The 23,311-nt window shown below is 32.9% G+C and overlaps 1 protein-coding gene across 2 annotated transcripts; it reads right to left on the bottom strand.

Moving 5' to 3' along the window:
* Positions 1-705: 705 nt before the first annotated feature.
* LOC104245144 (probable L-gulonolactone oxidase 6) lies at positions 706-21,328 on the bottom strand. 2 transcript variants are annotated; one of them, XM_009800710.2, is made up of 5 exons: positions 20,678-21,328; positions 15,739-16,258; positions 9,125-9,380; positions 2,178-2,279; positions 706-1,493 (listed from the first exon to the last, which is right to left on the bottom strand). In XM_009800710.2, exons 2-5 carry the CDS (start codon positions 16,180-16,182, stop codon positions 787-789), a joined length of 1,509 nt encoding a protein of 502 aa, XP_009799012.1. In that variant the 5' UTR covers positions 16,183-16,258; positions 20,678-21,328; the 3' UTR covers positions 706-786. The 2 variants fall into 2 exon arrangements, 1 of the variants encoding a protein (XP_009799012.1); XR_011403707.1 differs by lacking the exons at positions 706-1,493; positions 2,178-2,279; positions 9,125-9,380 and having other exon boundaries at positions 15,635-16,352.
* Positions 21,329-23,311: the final 1,983 nt, after the last annotated feature.

The raw sequence follows: 23,311 nt of genomic DNA, 5'->3' as shown, positions 1-23,311 counted from the left end.
AGCATGCAAAAATTAGGTATTCACATATATATATATATATATATATTGGGACTTATTCAAGTCTCTCGGTGAAGAAATTTTGACGAAACAGATTGGTTACTGCTATTAATTGTAATGAAATTTAATACTTATTTGTTTTTAACTTTTATTCCACAAAAACAAAAATACACTGGCTGATTTCTTCAAATATCTCGGTGAAAAAATTCTTGATGAAGCAGAATTGGTTACAGGTATTATTGTGATGACAATCTTATGTTTGTTTTTTAATTGGACTCCACTAAAAAAAAAACTACACAGTCTTAATATAAATATTATACGGAAGGATTTAATACACATAATTTAATTGATCTCAAAATTTTAAATATTAAAAAATTATTAAATGACTATATTGTTTGGTGTGAAATCTAATTTTATATAATAGTATTAAGCAGATCTCTATCCATATAATAGAAATCAAATGGCAAATATATAATTTTTAAAAAGATGATGTGGCACCTAACCTCATTTTATTAAATGGATACTCCCTCGGTTTCAATTTAATTAGATGACAGATTTCAGTTATAGAGAGTCAGTTTGACTAAGAAAATAGTTCAACTTAGTTTTTTAAAATTAAAATTTAGATATTCAAAAACTATACGAAAAGTACTATAAGTTGGAATATTTTTCATGTCAATATGATAACAAAATATATTTTAAAATCTTGGTCAACTTCACACAATTTACTCTTAATAAAAGAAATGTGTTATCTAAATCGAAACAAGGGAGTAATACTGAAAAAAGCGTTCTCTACAAACGAGTACACACCCTCGCATCTTTGTAAATTTTGCCTGGCCGACAGAAGTAACCCATTTTTGGGGCACAATGAATATCTTCAGAGCAAATGCATAGCCCTTCTAGAGCACACCCTTCTTTAACTATGATCAACCCATCTTTTAACCCTAAAACTTGATCTGTCCACTCACTTGAAAATAACCCTAATTTGTCATACCTTTCTTTCACTTTCAAGAATTTGCCAGCATTTCTATACTTTTTGATTGCCCCAATAAATGCAACATTCCTATTCTTTCCCCAATGTGGTAAGGCCCCATATTTGAAAAATGCAAGTTGCTCTACCTCTTCAAGAAAATCTTCAAAAAGTCTAGGTGACATTGGGTCTTTGCTTCTATAATATGTGATGTCAAAATCTAAAGCATCTTCTTGTTCACCCAAGTAAGCATTTGAAGCTGTAAGGTACCTCATGAGGATGCCGTTGTACAAGTCTAAGACACATAGTGCCTTAGGCTCTAAATCAACTAGCTTTTGGACATCTTGAATGAACCCTTTGACTTTGGATAAGTTAATACTAAATGTTGTTTGGTGAAAAAAGAGACCTTTAACTCTAGAGTCCCAAGGGCATGCTGTGATTCTTGCATCTTCAAGGCTATTTAGGCATGTTCCTGATGCTTGGACTCGGTTGTGAAATCCAACCACTGGGTAGCCAGTAAAGGCAAAACCTGAGACAAATGCGAGTTATTAATTATTGTCTTTAATTAATATTCAGAAGGATACATTCAAAAGAAAAAAATTCTTCCTGGAAAATTTAATTAAAGAGATTAATATTACTAATAAGTAAAGACTTGAACCAAACACTTATAATATAATCTAGTCAAAATTTATAATAAGAAATGCTTTACATGTCAAATGTTACGTCTTGGAGAGTGAAAAGATTGTCCACTTGCTATAAAGAGCATAAATCAAATTTACTCAGTATATTAAAGAAATGTACAATTCTTTTCTCCTGTTTGTTTTCAAAATTTTTGATGATTTGCCTTTGTGTCCTATTATAGGAATCTTAGATTGTACTCTATGGCTTAGAAAAATGTTTACCCACTACGGCTGTACAAAACATATATAGATGAAATATTCATAAAATATTTCTACAAATTAAATATCATGTGACAGATAGTTATTTTTGTTTTGTTTTCAAGTTTAGAATTTAAAAGACATGGAAGTAAATTCTTCCGAAATGAACAATACGATACAGAAAATAACAAATACTTCATGTTTAAGATAATTGTATGATGGTGAAAAGTTGTGAATATAGTAGGATACGTAAAAAAAAAAAAAAAAGTTAAGAAAATGGAAAAACGCATAAGTTGACTCAACTTTCAAAAAGTCATATTTATAAAAGAACTAACCATTGTTTGTCAACCCGTAAGCACCAATCTTCAATGTAGAAGTGGTTAGTTTGGCACTTGCGCATTTTCCACCACTATCGTTTCTTGATTCTTGATTCTCCTCTGAAAAAACAATGAAAGTCATGGCCATTATCGAAAATGTACGTACGAAACTCTCTGGCTAATTAACATATATATTCGTCAATCCTCATAAACTTCGTCAAAATAGATTAGTGAATACTATTGTTTATGCTCTAGCTGCAACGTAACAATTATTCATGCAATTAATTAGCTATCAAAATTAAGCACAATACTTGGTAAGTAGGCGTAGTTTACAAACTTGAACCTGTTAGAAATTACCGTCTCTTCTAGAGACTTCTAACGTGACCCACATATAAGGTAATAAATTATTTACCTTGTCTTCCAAAGTAAATAATATATCAGATAATATTCTGTAGTTATGCATATATAGTAGTTTCTTTGATGGAAAGAAATTACCATATATTAGGAGTCCCTAGGGTAATTATAATTTATGGAGAAGTCCCTAGGGCTAAAGTATTTACCTGAGAGTCCCTAGCCTACCTATAAATACGCTTGTGACTCCATCAGTCTGGTATCCTACGATAGGCACAGGCTAGAAGGCTCTCTAGGTTTTCTGCTAAAAATTTCAAAGACGATTCCCTACAACGCTTGAACAACAATGGCCGAAGGTACGTTCCTTGTTTATTTTCGCTGCGTTGGCTCTATTTATGTGTTTATATTTCAACATATGGTATCAGAGCCTACCTTTGGTCGTGTTGTTCGGTGTCGAGATTGTGTTCATAACTATGCAAATCTCGTTTTGCTCAAATGTGTGTGTTTAGTTTTATATATATAACATAGCCCGTCTTTGATTTGTCGACAATGGAGTTATATTCTGTTAGATGGAATTGATTCTAACTTTTAAATTGTGCTCAACTGCTCGAACTGTTTTAATCCACATGAGTGAATGAGTTGGACTCTCGTGTGATTTGTAGAACTTATGATTTTATCCTTAGTTTAAAAGAAGAGCTTGCTTTAATTCATAATAGCTATTATGTAGTCTTGCTCTTTAAAGCATTGATGTAGAATGATTAGACTAGATTAAAATAATTGCTTTGAAGATTAAAAAGGCAACAAGTTTGAGACATTAGAAATTTCAGATTCTTTAAGCTTGTCCACTTGTTGATTGTTTAAATACTCCCTCATAGCAGATGCATTGACAAAGTATTAATAACGATTTGTTTGCTTTTAATTATCACGTTTTTGTCTATATTACTAAGACATAATGCAAATATGGTCTGCCTTGTATCTACTCATTATGTGTTTCAATGTTTTGTAATGAATTTGGAAGGGTTCGTATATTATCTTTTTCAAAGTTAAACTTTATTTTCTGGTACAAGTATTTAGTTGTTGCCTTTTATAACAAAGAATTTTGAAGTGTTCTTGAAGCACTGGTCAATTCAAAGTACTAATAATCTGGAGGAATTGCCTAGTGAGACTTTGGCAAACACTTTGATTTTCGGTTATGTAATATAACATATGTGTTCGTTGAATTCTTTGGAAGTTCTTATAATATTTAGTTTAATTATAAGAATTATTTGAGGATATATAGGCGTCCTACCTATACTTTGTATCTCCACTTTGAAACAAATCAATATTCTAGTGGAAGTTAATTATAAAGGTTTATTATTGTAAGATGTCAATTTTGAAGTTTTCTTTTGTATTATGTATTTAAGAGTAGCCACAGCATCTTGAGCATTTGATATAAAAGAAACTCAGTTGTTTAATCACATAAAGTTTAGTGATTAAATTAATATTATAATAACATCTATTTTGTCCGATTATCTTATTAAAATGGTAAACTCGGCCCTACAGGGAGGTAAACATTTTGGTGAGATTAATTGGAATGAGATAGTAAACTTTTGAGTTGGAAATTTTCTTATGCCCACAGGTACAGATTAATTTCTATGTGTTTTGGTTTACTAGTCTAATAAAGTAAAGTAAATTCTATGCATGGGTTGCAACCTCTGCCCAGAGGAAGGTCTAGAATTTACTAAGAATCGGTATTTTACGCGATTCACCTTGATGGATTGTACTTCATAGCTTATGTATATTTATCCTTGTTTTGCAGTCTTTACCGCTTTTCCTACCGCTATTTATAATGAAAATGCTCGAATTCCAATGCTTTCCGGTGACAATTATGCTGAATGGAAGGAGAAAGTCCTTCTCGCTTTAGGGTGCTCGGATCTGGACTTGGCACTCCGTGTGGATGAACCACCTATTCCCACGGAATCAAGTACGCCAGCTGCTAAGGCTAATTATGAGCGGTGGGAGCGATCTAATCGCTTAAGTTTAATGCTCATAAAAGCCCACATAAGCCAAAACATTAGGGGTTCTATCCCTAATAGCGATAAGGTCAAAGCTTACATGAAGGCAATTGATGAACAATTTGTAAGCTCTGACAAGGCATTGGCCAGCACCCTTATGAAGAGGCTCTCAAGTATGACTTTCGACAGAAGTCGTACAGTGCGTGATCACATTATGGAGATGAGAGACATTGCTGCTAAACTCAAGTCCCTTGAGGTTGATATGTCTGAACCATTTCTTGTGCATTTCATTCTCTACTCACTTCCTGCGGAATATGGTCCGTTCAAGATTTCTTACAACACGCATGAGGATAAATAGTCAATCAATGAACTTTTGACCATATGTGTTTAAGAAGAAGAGAGGTTGAAGCATAAGACACCAGAAAGTGTTAACATGGTGACTCATGGTAAGAGAAATGCAAAGAAGGGAAAAAGTGTTCCCATGAAGAAGAAAAGCACCTTTGACAAATATGCTTATCGTTTCTGTAAGAAGAAGGGACACTGGAAAAAGGATTGCCTGAAATACAAGAAATGGCTTGAGAAGAAAGGTAATTCAACCTTTGTATGTTATGAATCTAATTTTACTGAAGTTTCTAATAATACATGGTGGATTGATTCTGGTGCACATTGTCAAAATTATGCAGGGCTTTCTAACTCAGAGAAAGCCGATAGGAAGTGAACAATACGTCTATTCTGGCAATAGGATGCATTCACGTGGGGATGGAGTGGGGACTTATAGGCTCATTTTGAAGGATGGTTTTCACTTAGATTTAGAAAATACTTTTTATGTTCCAGAATATTCTAGAAATTTAATTTCTCTTTCAAGACTATCGATTAGTGGATATGATTTGAATTTTCATTATCCTTTTTTGAAACTTTTGAAAGATAATAAAGTTATTGGTTTTGGAAATTTGAATGAAAATTTATATAAACTTGAGCTAGACCCCACATTTGAATGTAATATTTTGACCTTGCATGATACAGAAATTGGCAATAAATGATGTATTATCAATGAGAACTCATCTAGTCTTTTGCACAAGAGATTGGGACACATCTCTATTGATAGAGTCAAAAGGTTGGTTAATGACGGAGTTCTAAAAGCTCTTGATTTTTCTGACTTTGGGACTTGTGTGGACTACATAAAGGATAAGCAGACCAACAAATCAACTAAAGGTGCCAAAAGGAGTTCTCAATTATTTGAGATCATACATACAGACATATGTGGACCTTTTCCTACCCCTTGCTTGAATGGTGAGAGATATTTTATCTCGCTAATTGATGACTATTCAAGATATATGTATCTCTATTTTCTGTTTAACAAATCAGAAGCACTTGATGCTTTTAAAGTTTACAAAACAGAAGTAGAGAAACAAACTAGTGCTCATATCAAAATTCTAAGATCTGATAGGGGTGGGAAATATTATGGTAGGTACACAGATAAGGGACAAGTTAAGGGTCCATTTGTTGAGTTCCTTGAAAGTGAAGGTATAATTGCTCAATATAGCATGCCAGGAACACCACAACAAAATGGTGTGGCAGAAAGAAGGAACCAGACATTAATGGACATGGTAAGAAGTATGATTAGCAGATCAAGTTTACCTTATCCTTATGGAGTGAAGCCTTAAAACCCGTTGTGTATATTTTAAATAGGGTTACATCCAAGGTTGTCCCAAGACACCTTTTGAGTTATGGAAAGGATGGAAACCTAGTTTAAACCATTTACACGTTTGAGGATGTCCAACTGAAGTGAGGGTTTATAACCCACAAATAAAGAAGTTGTATGAAAGAACGATAAGCGGTTATTTTATAGGTTATGCGGTTAACTCTAAGGGATTTAGGTTTTATTGTCCTTCTCATTCTCCTAAAATTGTTGAAGCTAAAAACGCTAAATTTTTTTAGGAGCATGAAGAGAGTGGGAGTGGTTTGACTCAAATGGTAGAATTGGAAGAAATAAGGGAATCACCTGTGGCACCTTTATGTATTGGAAACTTGAATGTTGTTCGGAAAAATTCTCATGAATTATCTGAACAACAATAAGTTCAAGAGCCACCACCACTTGAGGAGCCACATGAAGATCAACCCTCTTTACTCGAACCCATTAAAGAAGTGTCTGAACCAGTAGGAGTGAGAAAATCCTCAAGAATTCGAAAATTAGCAATTTCTAGCGACTATATTGTATATCTCCAAGAGTCTGATTATGATATTGGACTAAAAGATGATCCATGCTCGTTTTCACAAGCCATGAGTGGAGAAAACTCCACACTTTGGTATGATGCCATGAAAGAAGAGTTAGAATCTATGGCTAAAAACAAAGTCTGGGATCTCGTCGAATTACCAAAGGGATCATCTACCATAGATTCCAAGTGGGTCTTTAAAACTAAAAGAGACTCATCGGGTAATATCGAACGATATAAAGCCAGACTTGTAGCCAAGGGTTTTACTCAAAGGGAATGCATTGATTACTATGAAACCTTCTCTCCAGTATCAAAGAAGGATTCATTGAGAATAATCATGGCATTAGTAGCTCATTTTGATTTAGAGTTACATCAAATAGATGTGAAAACTGCTTTCCTGAATGGAGATCTTGAAGAGGAAGTATACATGAGTCAGCCTGAAGGATTTTGTGATAAGGACAAAAGTCACCTTATTTGCAAGTTCAATAAATCCATTTATGAGCTAAAGCAGGCTTCCCAACAGTGGTATATTAAATTTCATAATGTTATTTCTTCATTTGGATTTATGGAGAACATCATTGATCAGTGTATATACCTTAAGATAAGTGGGAGCAAATACATTTTTCTAGTCCTATATGTGGATGATATTTTGCTTGCAATTAGTGATTTGGGATTGTTGCACGAGATTAAACAGTTTCTTATCCAGAATTTTGAGATGAAGGATATGGGTGAAGCCTATTATGTCATTGGCATAGAGATTCACAAAGACAGACCCCAAAAATTACTTGGACTGTCTCAAAGGCCTACATTGAAAGAATTCTGGAAAGATTCGGGATGAAGAACTGTTCACCTACAGCAGCACCCATAATTAAAGGTGACAAATTCTCATTGAATCACTGTCCACAAAATGTATTGGAAAAGGAGCAAATGAAAGACATTCCATATGCTTCGCTTGTTGGGAACCTTATGTATGCACATGTCTGTACTAGACCTGATATTGCTTTTGCGGTAGGAATGCTTGGCAGGTATCAAAGTAGCACTGGTCTTGACCATTGGAAAGCTGGTAAAAGGGCCTTGAGATATTTGCAATGAACCAAGGATTTTATGCTCACATACAAATACTCTGACTCATTGGAGTTGATTGGATATTCAGATGCTGATTTGGGTGGATGCAAAGACACTGAAAAATCCACTTCAGGATACATTTTCCTTCTTGCTGGAGGTGTTGTGTCTTGGAAAAGTGTCAAGCGGACCATTGTTGTAACATCCACAATGGAAGCTGAATTTATAGCATGCTATGAAGCTACATCACAGGCGTTATGGTTGAAAAACCTTATTTCAAGCCTTAGGGTTGTCGATTCCATTTCAAGGCCATTAAGAATCTTCTGTGACAATTCAGCTGTAGTATTCTTTTTTAAGAATAATAAAAGTGGCAGCCGAAGCAAGCACATCGACATAAAGTACTTGATGGTTAGAGACTATGTAAAGAAGCAAGATGTGAGTTTTGAGCATAATAGCACTACTTTAATGATTGCTGATCCTATGGTTAAAGGTCTGCCGGCTAATATTTTCAAGGATCATGTAACCCATATGGGTCTTAGTAGCTCAATTTAGCCTTGCTTTATTCTCTAACAGTTTGTCTAGACATTATGTTTACTTTGGCATACATGACAGTGCACACTTTTGGATTTTCATGTATTATTTGTGATCATTGGATCAATAAAGTTGGACTCTCAATGACTTATATTAAATTCATTCACACTAAGTTAGAATATATTGTGCATGGTAATACATGGAAGGAAGGTTAGTTTAAAAGCATGACCGCCATGATTCGTGTAATAATATATTCTAGTTAAAGTGATTGTTGCATAACTTTTAATTGAGTGATAAATTTTATGGCCATATTATATGTTTATCTCTCATAAAGGATTATCTGATTTTAATAAGTGGGCCAAGTGGGAGAATGTTAGAAATTACCGTCTCTTCTAGAGATTTCTAGTGTGGCCCACATATAAGGTAATAAATTATTTACTTTGTCTCCCAAAGGAAATAATATATCAGATAATATTCTGTAGTTATGCATATATGGTAGTTTCTTTGATGGAAAGAAATTACCATATATTAGGAATCCCTAGGGTAATTATAATTTATGGAGTAGTCCCTAGAGCTAAAGTATTTGCCTGAGAGTCCCTAGCCTACCTATAAATACGCATGTGACTCCATCAGTCTGGCATCCTACGATAGGCACATGCTAGAAGACTCTCTAGGTTTTCTGCTAAAAGTTTCGAAAACGATTCCCTACAATGCTTGAACAATAATGGTCGAAAGTACGTTCGTTATTTATTTCCGCTGCGTTGGCTCTGTGTGTGTTTATATTTCAACAGAACCAAGTAATATAATTAATTACCTGAGCTTCTTAAAATGGCGAGAACCAATGAGGCTGTAGAGCGAAATCCAGGGAAGTCATTAAGTCCATTGCCGGGAGTGTTGGCAGGAACTCGATCATCAATCCTATAAACCACCTTGCGCTGGCTAGGATACCATGTAAAATCTCCAAATTCATGTTTTCTCCCAAACACAGCTGCCTCGTCCCCCAAATCTGAGTCATTCCTTTCTGAAAGTGTAATTGCACGTTTGAATACTGGTTCTAGTTTCAGTGTGATCTGTCACCGTTCAATTTCACAAAAATCACTCAACTTTTATTTAATAACTCAGCTTAATTATCAAGTATAACTTTAAAGTCATTCTGACGAGTAATTAACAAACATATATCCACCGGAAATCTTAGTTGGATGGTCTGGAGGGAGGAGCAATCGTTTTTCATTTTTTTTAGATGTATGCTTCATGTAGCTAGTCGGTTTGTTGCTATGTTTACGTTATCGATAGAGAAGAAAAGTGCTGCTAGTAATAAAAAATTGAAGACATAAAGAACAAGAAATAATTCCTACTTGGTAGGGGTGTACAATTTAAACCCACAAATTGTACCAGCCTGATAATCCGAGCCAAACCGAGAAAAAAAATCCAACTATGATTTGATTTGACTTGGAAAGTGTAGGAAAAAAAACCCGACCATATTTAATTTGGTTTGGTTTTAACTAAAAAAAGTCAAACCGAAACCAAATCAACCCGACATTATATGTATAAAAGTATTAAATATATTTAATACATAAAAATATTTATTGTAGTGTAGTTTATAAATATTTTTTAAGTTTTTTCATAGTTTTATCTTTCAACGTATTATTTCAAGCTTGGGCTTATAATTTTTGGATGCTCCAATAAGTTTTATTGTCCATAAATGTTAGTAACTCAAATAAATCCTAAACCAAAATTAGATCAATACTAATGTTAATAAAAGATATTCAATCCAATTATACTATGAATGAAAATAGTATTGGATATCTATTTTTTAGTTTTTCCATGGTTTAGATAAAATGTATAACTTATTTTTCTTTTAGTGGTTAGTCATGTAAATAATAGTACTTATTAGTCGTAATTTTAAATTATGTTTGTTTTCATTATATCTTATCAATAATATTTATTTTATGTTATTTTATTATCATTATTGTTGAATATTTTAGTAAAATACCAAGACTCATCTCATATTTATGTTATTTAATTAAAAAATACCTTATATAGTTCTATCTTACTAGGATTAAAGAAATATTTGGAGCACAAATTTTACGTTTTGTGCTATGAAGACTTTATGGAGAAAAAAAACCTGAAAACCCGAAAAATTCGAGAAAAACCGAGATTAAAAAACCTGACTTTTATTTGTTTGGTTTGGTATTTAGATTTAATAACCCGATACAATTGGTTTGGTTTAATAATTAGAAAATCCGAACTAACACGACCTATGTATACCCCTACTACTTGGTTAGGGTTAACTGAGAAATTTTATTTGGATTTCAGAAAGACTCAAGTTGAACGACTATTCTTTTAATCGAACGCGAAAAAAGAGTAGAGTCGTAGTTTTTACAGTTTTACGCAAAACTGGTCGTATTCACACGCAGCTATTGGGGAGAATTAAAGTGCTTATCTATGTATTCAGTGTAACTAGTCTCAAGGTACGCGCATCGCGCGTGTATGCTATCTCAATAAGTATTAATTTATTTAAAATTTATATTTATATAATAAAATAAAAATATAAATTCCTAAAGATGATCATAAAGAAGGTCTCATAAAAATCCTCAATCATAAGTCAATAATTCAACTTAAAATTTATTTCAATTTAATAATATTATAAATTTAATTTCACAAATTATCTTTTTTTGTTTTCAGTTTCAGCAAGAACAAATCCTTAAAACCTAAATAGTGCTGAAGAATAGAACTTAAAATATATAATCAGGCAACTAATAATCAACAACTTTCATATGATCACAAAATAAAATTAAATAGCAATGAAAATAAAAATAAAAAAAATAAAAGTATACTAAAGCAAGACTGTGAGGGAATTTATAATGGAAAGAAGACTCATCCATGACATATTTACTCCAGAGAATGACTTAGAATTAGAATTTTTTTTAAAAAGGCAGCTCAGTACATAATGCATCCCGCGTAATTTAAGTGCATGATCTATACAAAGTAAAATTTTAATATTTTTTAAGTTCTAAATATTAGGATTTTCAGTTCAAATAAAAAAAAAGTTTTATTCATTATAAACTTCTAAAAATTATAAAAATTAAATGATTTATTAAAGAAAGTATTTTTATAATAATTAAAATTAATTTGGAGGGACTCAGATTTCTTTTTGTTTATAAAGAACATGTTTGAAATGAAAAGCGTTGGTGTTAATTTTAGTCTTTTGTTATAGGTATTTTATTAAATATTCTAGAATTAAAATATAATGGCACATATTATCTCTTATTAATGGAAAAATAAACGTGGGAAAAGTACGTTTGTGGTTTATTCTTTCTTTTAATATGACTAGTCTCGCCGTACGCGCGTTACGCGTGTACCGGTGTCGATGAGTAAAAATTCAAGAAATCACATAAATTGTTTAAAAAAAAAATTGTTTTGAGTTATACAATAAAAGTTCAAGAAAATAATGTAAATTCCTAAAAATAATAAATATTTATCCTATTTAGCTAACTTAGTCACGAAAGAAAAAGTGCTCCATAGACTCCTCGTAGCCTTAAGTCAAATTATTTAATCATTTATTAATGAAGGATATTATTTAAGTGAGATTTGTATATAATTTTTTTTATTAGTATTAGTTAACTTCAAACATAAATAATTTTTCGTACAAGTTTGGACTTTGAAATTTGTCTTTTAATTCTATAACTCTATGACTACATCTAATACAGTAAACTCTATCTTCTCATAAACATGAAACTTATGATAGATATTTATGAAAATTGAAATCAAAATGTACAATTTTATATTTTGCAAACAATTTTCCATTTTTTTTTATAAGTATGGATCCGACAAAAGAAATATTAACTTGAACATATTATTATAATATATAGAAACTTGTGATTCTTAACAACATAAGTAGAAATAATATGAATGATAAATAAAATTGTAAAAAAAAACATGCCTTTAAAGTAATTAAGTATGAGCAATGAATTTAAAATTTAAATGTTTACCTCACATAATGCATTTAATTAAATTTACATACTGGTTTTATAAGTTGTTTCTTGTGGCGCAACGTCTTTTCTCTGCTTATAAATGATTCCTTTGAACATAAATGACTTATGAATTTGTCTTGATTTGTATAATTTTGCAGAAAGCTTGAGTTGGATGCGTATTTGTTATTTAATTATAAAATATTTATAGATATTTGTAGGATTTAAATCCCTAAAATATAGGGGTTACTACCCAATCCAAATAAGGAAAGATTTGATGACCCTAATTTCAGTTAGTGCTAAAATCCTAAATATTAGGAATAGATAAAATTTAACTTGATATTAAAATCCTAAATATTAGGAGCATAATTAAATGACAAGTTCGTCTAATATGAAATTTATTTTTAAAGGGTAAAAAGGCGAACGATATTTCGCTAAGGGTCTTCGTGCTTTTAATATAGTATAGATTATTCTTTAAGGTAAAATTCCAGTAATTGATTTTGAAGTCCTATAAATTAGGATCCATACCTATTTTAAATAAGGAAGTATTTAATATACAAAATATAATTAAAAATGAAGCCCTATATTTTAGGTAAATAATTTAAATTACTATTTTATCCAATATATACTATATTTTTAAAAGATAAAAAAAGCGAATAATAATTCGCTAAAGATATTTGTGCTAATATAATATAAATATAAATAAATATAGATAGATAGATGAGACCTATCTGCACATCCTGAGTTTTAACGTCAAAAGTTGTTTGTGGTATACTACATACATGTGAAATTGTTGAGTTTTCTGAAAATAAACCATTCAAAATACCAGTTTTTTCTTGGTTTTTTTTTTTTTTATGATAATATTCTCAACTTTACCAAAAGAAAAAACGAAAAAGAAAACACCGGCAAAAGCCAATCAGGAAATACCAACGCATTGTTTGGAGAGAACAAAAAAGAATCGCATGTTAATTACTACTTTGTTTGCGTATTTTCTTTAATTTTACATAGATCCAGGGCTATGGAAGAAAGATTATATCGGATCTAGATCGAGGTATTGATGATAATTTTATAATCTCGCATAATAAAATGTGATACGATGAGATAAAATGAAATAAAAACAAATTGTCCATTATCTCTAGCATACAATTCTTCAGTCCTCGAAGGCTTACGGGTCCAATAATGATGCGTGGATTTTTTATCACGAAATGTCAGAAGAAACTCCTCCATTTTCAATTATGTGACACAATTTGGATTGGTACAGATTAATAAATAAATAATTTTTTTTAAAAGTTTAAGGTCTAAAACATGGTATGATATTTATATGGCTATAAAAATTTTGAAAACTATGTCTTTAAATATGTCATAATATTTGCGCGATTATAAAGTTTTCAATAAGAATAAAATAAGAAGTATAAAGTTAATTATTTTAAAAAAAATATATCATTTTTACCCAGAATGGATCAAAAAAAAAGTGTGTCGCATAAACTAGAATAGAAATATAGTAGTAGTAAAGCTATCATATATATATCAATGGATAGTACAAGGTTTTCAATGGGGTCTAAGCGCTCGTTTGAATTGGCTTATTTTAAGTGTTTTTAAACCAAAATAGCTTTTAAGCTATTTTATAGTGTTTGAATAAAGTAAAAAAGTAATTTTAAGCTCTTGTTTTAAGCTAAAATGACAAAAATAAGCCAAAAGTTAAAAATTAAAATTCCTCACTTATGACTTTTGGCTTAAAAATCTATTACATCAAGCCCACCTAAACGGCCTCTAAATCGTTGTTCGTCACGGTCTGGGTTAAGGTAGGGGGCGGGATAGAGGGGACGTGGGACGAGGAACAAGATGTATCCCAACCCCAGATTTTGAATTCAATTTATAAAAGAACTACAAAATTAGTTGTTGGCAGCAACTAGATACACTCCCCCCCCCCCCCAACTTTTATTTTAATCCTCAAGTTTATTAAGGAAATTATTTTCCTAGAAAATAAGTGATTTTATCATTTAGTTTCCCTTATTTGATTGGTGAGTGAAAAACATTTCCAAAATATTTTCTAGTATTTTGGTTAGAATATAAAATACCCAACTCATCTCTCCCCAACCCACCTTTCCCAAAATCTGCATGTTTCTTGTATTCCTTTTTCTCCCCCTTCCCACCTCCCCCAACCTCGATTTTCTTTAACAATTTAATTATTCTTTTCAAAATTCACACAAACCCAAATGAATTAATATGCTACTTTACTTTTTTACACAAGAATAACATTGAAGTTTGAGCTTGATAACTAAAAAGGAAATACATTATTTTGTTAAAAAAAATCTTTTTACAACATAAAAAAAATTGCTTATTTATAAGAAAAATATTTTCCAAAATATTTAAACTAACCAAACAAAAGAATATTAAAAAATATTTTCCTTGGTGCCCAACACACCCGGTATGTTTCCACTTTTATGGCAAATAATTTGATCCCCGCAAAAAGGTCAGCAAATTAATTTAGCTGCTGGGACCACACAAATAGTACCCATACTGTTTCAAATGTATTTTGTGTCCTAAAAAGCAAAAAACATTTATTGTTTTATTTTCAAGTTCAAAATTACTGCTCCAATTGCAAGAGTGTTAATTAGTAACATGTCTAAATAAAAGATATTTTTTAAAATAATTATGATTAATAATTAATTTTATTAAAAGGTGTACGAAAATCGTGAATCATCAATAATACGGACATGAATGGAATATTTTAAAATCAACATCCTATTTTTTTTTTCAAAAAAAGTTCAAATCTTGGATGAGAACTTTTTTCAACTTTCAGAAAAATGTCACAATTTTTCAGTTTTCATTATTTCAACCAAAAACTTCCCCTCCTTTCATTGTCGAACATTTGGAAGGTCGTGCGGGAGAAATGAGAATATTAAGACAATATGAATGACTCCTTCTACCCAATTTATATGTAGTACTTTTTATTAGTCTACCCAAAAACTAATGTCATATTTTCTTATTTAAAAATTATTTAATTTTAAAATTTTTATCTTATTCTTAATGAAATAATTTACGGATACAAACAATTTACAATTTACCTTAGACCATAAGTTTGATAAATTTTTTTCTTTTTTAAACTATGTGTCAAGTTAAACAAGACACATAAATTGATAGGAGGGAGTAATTAATTAGACATATATACTCCTTTCGTTCACTTTTAGTTGACAAGTATTCTAAAAATAAATTTTTATTTTTACTTGTCATTTTTCGCATATCAAGGGAAAAATAAATTATTTTTCATGTTCTACCCTTAGCATTAATTAATTATTCCAAATCAATTTCTAAATACATTAAGACTATGTACTAATTAATATATGTATTACGATAAATTATGCACTTTATTTATTATTTTTTAAAATGTGTGCAAAGTCAATAATGGACAAGTAAAAGTGAACGGAGGAAATAGAATGTACATGCAGTTCAATACCTGTGAAATAACTCCAAGAACACCTAGGGACACTCTAGCTGCATCCAGTTCAGGGTTACCATTTTCCAATGTACGGATTTGGGCATAATTCTGAGCGGCTTCAGCTGGTGTGACAATTCGAAGTTGGACAATATAATCATGTACTGAACTTCCCAAACCCCATAGAGAACTTCCATGAGCGCCGGTTCCAATGAGGCCACCAATGGTTAAACCCCACCAATAAGGTGCGTAAGGCAGAACCAGCCCAGACTTAGCTGCCTCACTAATCAGCTGTTTTAACGTCACCCCACTCTCAACAGTTATGCTCATGTTTTCTTGATCTACCCTTAAGATCTTGTTCAAGAACTTGGTACTTATAAGCAATCCATCTTCGCCGTCTGGACATACCAACTTTGGTATGCTGTGAGAAAACCGAGTTGTCACTTTCATTTTTCTCTTTATCATTGTTGCATTTGCCACTACGGAAATGAGCTCTTCTTCTGTTGTTGGGAAAACAGCTTGACCTGCCTTGCAAATGCTCCTGTCCGGGAACGCGCCGTAAGAGTTTGTAATGGTGCAGTTGAAGTTGTTTTTGTACGTGCATTTTATGGGATCTTCGGGCGGGCTAGATTTGACTAAGTTCAATATCATCAAGAAATGGATGCAGATTAATGTTAAAATTTCCATGGCTGGTATAACCGTACAGATTGTAGACAGGACTATATTAGCTAACCAAATATAAATACATGTAACATATATGTAGCTTGTAAGTTGGATTATAAATACGGTAGGGAGAGTATTTTAGAGGCAAAGAAAGGAGCCCACAAAAACATCATGCTATTTAAGACATGGACTTAGACAGTCCAACCTCGAGACAGATGGCTAGTTTTGTTTTTTGCCATCATGAGTAAAATAAGAGAATTGTCTGCCAAGTTGTTTGAACACATCTTGCTACTATATTATTTGGTAAAATTTTGTAGTACGAGTACTAGCCTTGCACGTGAGATTGGAAAAATAAAATAAAGCAAAACATAAAATATTTCTTCTTTGACCCCTAATCTCTCCATAGATTAAAAGTATGTATGTTGTAACATGAAAAAATATTATAGTAATATTAGAGAAGACTTCCTCCAATTTATTTTTTAAATTTATGTTGCTAGTGCAAATATGAGTCACTGCACTAGTTGAAAGCATTACTATCTTTGAAGTGAAGAGATATAATAACAAGAAGAGAGGATCATATAGTATGGGAACAACTGTCATATATACATGTGTGTTATTTTCGCAAAGACATCAGAAAGTGAGAATCAGAAAAAGATAAAAAATACTAATCAGTCCATTAAAAATACTAATCAGCTTGTTGTTTCCGTTTAATGGCATATTCCCTAAAACTTTCAATTGAGTTCTTCTTCAGGCTCGAAAGGAAATTGCGTAATGTTGATGTTGTATTGAAATTGTCTAACAAAGGCCCGGATCATGTCATTCCAAACATGCCAGTGAGAGGTATCTTGATCCATGAACCATTCGGAGGCTACTCCCGTAAGGCTTTCCCCAAAATAAGCCATCAGTAATACTTCCTTTCCTCCTACGTCTCTTAACTGATTGCAATACCTTTTCAAGTGGACTATGGGGTCACCGTGTCCATCATACTTTTCAAATTTTGGGGTCTTGAAATTAAGTGGCAAACGAACATTGGGGTTTTTTACATAGATCCTTGAAAGCAATACTCTTTTGACCTGTCAACCATTATATATTTTTCAGCTGTTGTTCTAAGCTTTTCATTTTTTGGGTCATTTCTTCTTGTGTCAATTTTCGGGCAGCTGGCTTCTCAATCTTTGTAAGAAGATCGAATAGTTACGAGTGGTACTCAAGAGAGTGGTACTATTCTTGCTGGATAGCAAATTGTGACTCATGACTTTTCTTCTGTACCACTGTTGGCTGTGGGATAGTGAAGACGAGCATAACAACAGTGGTTGTCAATGGCACACTTTCGGAGCGCGCAATAGAAGTTCCAGCTGCAGTCGTATAGTTAGGATAAAGACTGAACCCAGATGGATAGGATTGATTAGACAATGAGACTGAAGTGGTAGTAATCGAGATGGGTGTGAAATTTGGGAAAACATGAGAAAGGGGTGGTCCTTGACCATTGCCCATGCTTGACACATTTCAGTCATTTGCTACTTCAGTTTTCTATTTTCCTCAACCACAGTAGACTCTTGTTGAACTCTCTGACTCCGAGTCTCTTAACCACTCGTAACAGCTTCAATATCAATTGTCATTAACATTTTTCTCTTGGACCTTGTAAATTATGGATGTGTTGCAGCTTACCACAAACCGACCACCTCAAACTTTCTTCACAATTCACAACAAAAAACACGTTAGAATGGATTCAGTCGGTCCTTATTATATCATCATTTTTTATAATGGTTGATCGAACCTGATGTTGGTTGCCTACGTATCATACAGGAATATAAATCAGATCTTGCGTAGTTCGGGAAGATCAGGAATAAAGAAAATAAACTAACTCTTTTTTCGGATATTTTTTTAAATTTCCAAAAAAAGACTTATAAAGAAAAAAGAAAATAATTTTGGAATTTGATTTTTTTTTAATTTTTGGGAGAAAGACTTCTAAAAAAGGTAGAAAATATTTTGATCTTGAACTTTTTTTCTTATTTGGGATTCTATCAGGAAAGACTTCTAAAGAAGGAATTAAAAGAAATTTTTTTTGAATTTTTTGAAAATTGGGGTCTAAAAGAAAGACTTTCTAAAGAAGGAAATAAAAGAAAATATTTTGGATTTTTTGAAAATTGTGGCCCGGAACCGATGAGATTTGCCTACGTATCTCACATCCAGTGAGAATCATACATGCGTAGTTCAGCAAGTTTTGACACAGGAAAATATGACTTTTTCTCTTCTTCTTTTTTTAAATTTCGGTAGAGTTTCGGGATATTTTGAATATCGGGATTTTCAAAAGCGGGTGATTTTCTATCATACCTCATTCTTGTTTTTTCTTGTTTTTATTTTCTTATTCTAGAAGTAAGTCGACACGCAAGCCAAAACAAATAAATACGCAAGTAGCACGTAAAATGCATTAGGATGGTCTTTTAAATTGGGTACACCTGTCCTAGACGGACCCAACCCCTGTGTTGAGTCTCCAAAGTCAAATGCACGTGATACAAATAAATGTTCCTACTATGGATCCGATATGAGGTTATGTTATTCTAAGTTTAAAGTGTGGGGTGTATTGTTCTAGACCTGGCTTACTTGAGCGGAAAACTCGAGCCGGGAGGGGGGAGGGGCAGCGTACCGGGAATACAGAAGCTTCACTGGCTTTACAACTTGTCTGATCCTCGTTCTAAAATTAGGATATGACTCTAACAGAAAAGAAGTCACACCAGCGTGTACTTCCCAAAAGATTTAGAAAACTCAAAGAGAAAAAAGGTTTCGTAACAGTTTTATATGCAGTTCAAGCAATATCAAAACGACAAAAAATGGCATTTAGCATGTTAGGCTCAAGCACGTAAAAAATCAGATAATAAACAAAAGCCAAGTATAACAGTTATTCTAAGCTCTAGTTTTGAACCCTGAACTAGAGATTCTGGGTTCTTTTCCCCAGCAGAGTTGCCAGAGCTGTCACACCTCCTTTTTCCGAAGGGATAAGAATTTTTCCACTTAAAGTGACATTAATCGAAATGGGGTTATTTATTTATTCAGAGTCGCCACTTGGGATAATTTATGGTGTCCCAAGTCACCAGTTTATTTTAAATCCCAAATCGAGGAAATTGACTCTTATTTATGGTCTGTGAACACAGAAGACCTGGAAGGAATTCTATTAACTTGGGAGAAGGAATGAGGCACTTTCAAGTTTTGTGGTTTTAGCATGGTTGGTCAAATATTAATAATTAGCCCATTATCTGATTTAATACATATTTGAAACCTACTGTGCATTTTTACCTCCTGACCGCTTTTAGTATTTATGGAATTCGTTTGAACAAGTCGCGATGTCGCGCACTCGTTTGGTTTTTGTACATATTATGAATCGCGTCACGTGAAATGCACCCGTGATTCACAATATGTTGATTTTATTATTATTTGAAGTTAGAGTCGAGTCACATGAAACACACTCAAATTGGGATTTACGTATCGTGACCATGCCACGGGAACCGTACCCATGGCCATGAATTCATTAATCATGCCTAAAGCAAACTACAATGTTTATGAGTTACTTATTTTCCTAAAATCCAAGGTTTGTTTGCGAGGATCAGAATATTATGGACTACAACATTAAAAAAAGCGTAATGTGCGAATTATCCATATAAAACTTTGAATGAACTTCTGCTAACAGTTGCTTCATCTTGGCATTTGTATTTTAGTCTTTGAATGGGATTAGTCCTCATTATCTTATTGTAACCTCATTGAATTCGAACAAAGAAGGAAGGTAATAAAACTTATTATACTGTAAACAATTGCATAATATACTACATATGTTGCTGTATCACCTTACAATTGAACCATTCACTTTGCAAAATTAGTCCACTAAGTCAGTAAGCACTTTTCCTTTGATTAATGCCTTCTTTTTTTCTATGAAATCTTAATGTTGACATGTTCAGCATCACATACTTCTTCAAATTTCTAGACATGGATATAGTACCGCAAAGACTCAAAATTCAGAGATGAATAACAAACATAACAATTTACCATTTGGAAAATAAATTTAACCAAATTGATGGCCAAATCTACAAGTCATGAGCTAAAGAAAGCAAGACAAAACTACAAGCATACTTGCGATAACATTAACAGTCCCAAATCAGATAATGAAATTACGCTTAACTATCATATAACCGTTTGTTTCGATTCAAATAATCATGGATTATAATCCACGCACACAAACCTTGGGTAAAGCCCATTCGCCTTCACAAATTGACAATTACATACTTTTGAGAAGAGAAAAATGGAATACCTTGTTTATAACAGATTCAAAGGTAACCAAATCGGGAAGCAAGGGAATAATGGAGCTCAACAAAGTAGATACAGCAGCAACGCAGTAAGGAGGCGACAATATTCAACACCGAAAGGCCTTGAAATCCTTGTAACATGCACCAAGATGAGTAGAGATTGTAGCTGTTTTTGATTTCCTTTTTTAGTAGTTCTGGTTTTCGTTTCTCAGCCCCCTTTTTTAATTTTATTTTTAGATCTGAACTTCTGGATTTCAGAATTCTTAGCTACTAATATGTTTCTAAGTGAAGTGAAAATAAAATAGAAATGAGCATGTGAGTGTATGAATGAGGACAGAAGAAAGAAGAAGGAGAGAGAGGGGCATCGGCTCGCTTGAGGCTCGTTTTTCGGCGAGCTAGTCGTACAGCGTCGAAGGTGAGAGCTGGAGAGAGAAAATGGGGGTGGAGGCTACGGTTAGGCAAAAGGGGGAGGTCTGTGTGTTGAAGAGGAGAAGTGGCTAGGGTTTCACTAGGGGAGGGAGTCTGTTTCCGTCTCAAAGAGGAGGGGTGAGAATGAGAGTTGTAGATGGTAGCTGCTAGATTGAAGATGGGAAGGGGGAAAAGGCTCTAGGGTTTTTTTGTGTGTGAGAGGGGGTGTCTCGTTCATCTCCTAAAGAGGAAATGAGTTAGGGGTGTCTTAATGGGTGGAGAATGAGTACTGGGTTAAAATATTTGGGCTGGAGTGTGGTGGGGAGGAACTGGGCCGACGGTCTGCTTGGCCCAATTGAGAATGCAAAGAAACCAAACTTTCTTTTCTTTCTTTGAATTAATTCCCATTTTCAAACACTCCTAATTTTGTTTCTTGATTTTTATGTAATTAGTAATGCAATTAAAAGGTGATTAAATTCTAAAAAGAAAATTAAAATGCTACAATGCAATTAAAGTCTAAAAATGTAAAAGATAAAAGATAAAATATTTTGATGATTTTAAAACACTTCTAAATATGCATGAACAATTCAAATAAATGCAATAAAAATTCCTAAAATTCTATAAACGCGATTAATTTTTTTTTGACTTTTTAGGAGTAATTTCCTATGGGGGACAAAAATCAGGTGCTCACGGCTGTCCCTCTTTGCTCGAGAACATGAAAAGTTCTCGAAAAAAGATAAAGTGAGCAATCATGAATAATTTTTGCCCGTTTGATACTCCTTTTGGAAGCATTTTGAAAAAGTTTGATCGAACATTGCTTCTTAGGTTGCCTACATATCCTTAGCTATAAAGGAATCAGGTCAGTGTAGTTCTGAATTTTTTGGTAACCGGAACTACCGGAAAAGTTGTGAGTTCACTACTGTTGCTGCTGTTATTGCTTGTAGAACTCCTTATTACACTAAAATCAAAATAAAAAGAAATAAACAAGTCTACCAGCTACGAGTTACAAGATTCCTATCTATAAGTCTTTTGAAGCTTAGTCTAGAGTCTTGGCTAGTTTTTCATGCAGACTCTGATCTAAATCTTGATGTTTGTTAGCTGCAGGTGCTAGTTCATTTTTCTATGGTTTCTTCCGATCAAGACCAAACATGAAAAGCTCGTGACTTCAGTCATGTTTTGAGCTGTCCACATCTTTTCTCCGCTTCTGCACTTTGAATTCAGTTCTTTTTCTTTTCTTTTCTCTATTTTGGATTGAGAGTTTTTTTAGTCATCTCGAACCCTGTGCCTCGAGGTATAACCTGCTCAGGCACCAAAATAAATAAATGAACAAATTTTTTCTACCCCAGTTTTCAATAGGAAAATTTCATGAGTTATTGGTAACAGAACTCTATACTACTTCATTATTGAAAACAATAAAAGGTCGAGATTGGTGTACCCTGGAAAAAGAGATTAGAGAGTGGAAAACCTATGTTGGAAAGACTGAAACTTGAGGAAACTAAAAACTTACTCTATTTTCCAGGCGGGACCACTAAACTAAAGAAAAACTAGAGATTGAAAACGTAAGGAAACTAACAATTGACTCTATTCTCCAGGCGGGACCTCTGAACTTTAAGAAAAACTAAAGACTAGTAACTTAAGGAAACTATAAACCGACCTTATTCTCCAGACGAGACCCTTGAACTAAAGGAATGCTAAAGATTAACAATGCAAGAAAACTAAAAGCTGACTATTTTCAAGCGGGACCCCTGAACTTAAGGAAAACTAAAGATTAATGACTTAAGGAAACTAAAACTGGCCCTATTTTCCAAGTGGGACCCCTGAACTTAAAGAAAACTAAGACTAACAATTTAAGAGAATTAAAAGCTGACTCTTTTTCCAGGCGGTACCCCTGACCTTAAGAAAAACTAAAGACTAATAACTTAAGGAGTTTTTTTTAATCATCCTAGGAGAAAATTCATCAGACTAGGTTTTCTTATCTTTGGAGAAAGATTCATCAGACTAAGATTTTTATCCTAAGAGAAAATTCATTAGACTAGGGCTCTTATCTTATGAAAAAGATTCATTAGACTAAGACTTCTATCCTAGGAGAAAATTCATCAGACTAGGGCTTTTCATTTTAGGAGAAAAAATTCATCATACTAAGATTTTTATTGTGAGAAAAATCCATAAGACTAGGATGTATGACCTTAGGAAGAAAATGCGAAGAGCAATGACATGATTTTATACATTCT

Source organism: Nicotiana sylvestris, chromosome 11, assembly GCF_000393655.2.
Source record: "Nicotiana sylvestris chromosome 11, ASM39365v2, whole genome shotgun sequence".
In the NCBI taxonomy this organism is placed as follows: Eukaryota; Viridiplantae; Streptophyta; class Magnoliopsida; order Solanales; family Solanaceae; genus Nicotiana; species Nicotiana sylvestris.
This window is presented reverse-complemented; position numbering and strand designations above follow the sequence as displayed.

What these genes read in the sequence shown, in the direction of transcription:
- LOC104245144 (XM_009800710.2), bottom strand. Translation starts at nt 16,182, where the DNA reads ATGATAAAGAGAAAAATGAAAGTGACAACTCGGTTTTCTCACAGCATA. An exon ending in TTCTTGGAGTTATTTCACAG is followed by an intron (nt 9,381 to 15,738) that starts GTATTGAACTGC and finishes GAACGGTGACAG; the next exon opens with ATCACACTGAAACTAGAACC. An exon ending in TTACGGGTTGACAAACAATG is followed by an intron (nt 1,494 to 2,177) that starts GTTAGTTCTTTT and finishes CATTTGTCTCAG; the next exon opens with GTTTTGCCTTTACTGGCTAC.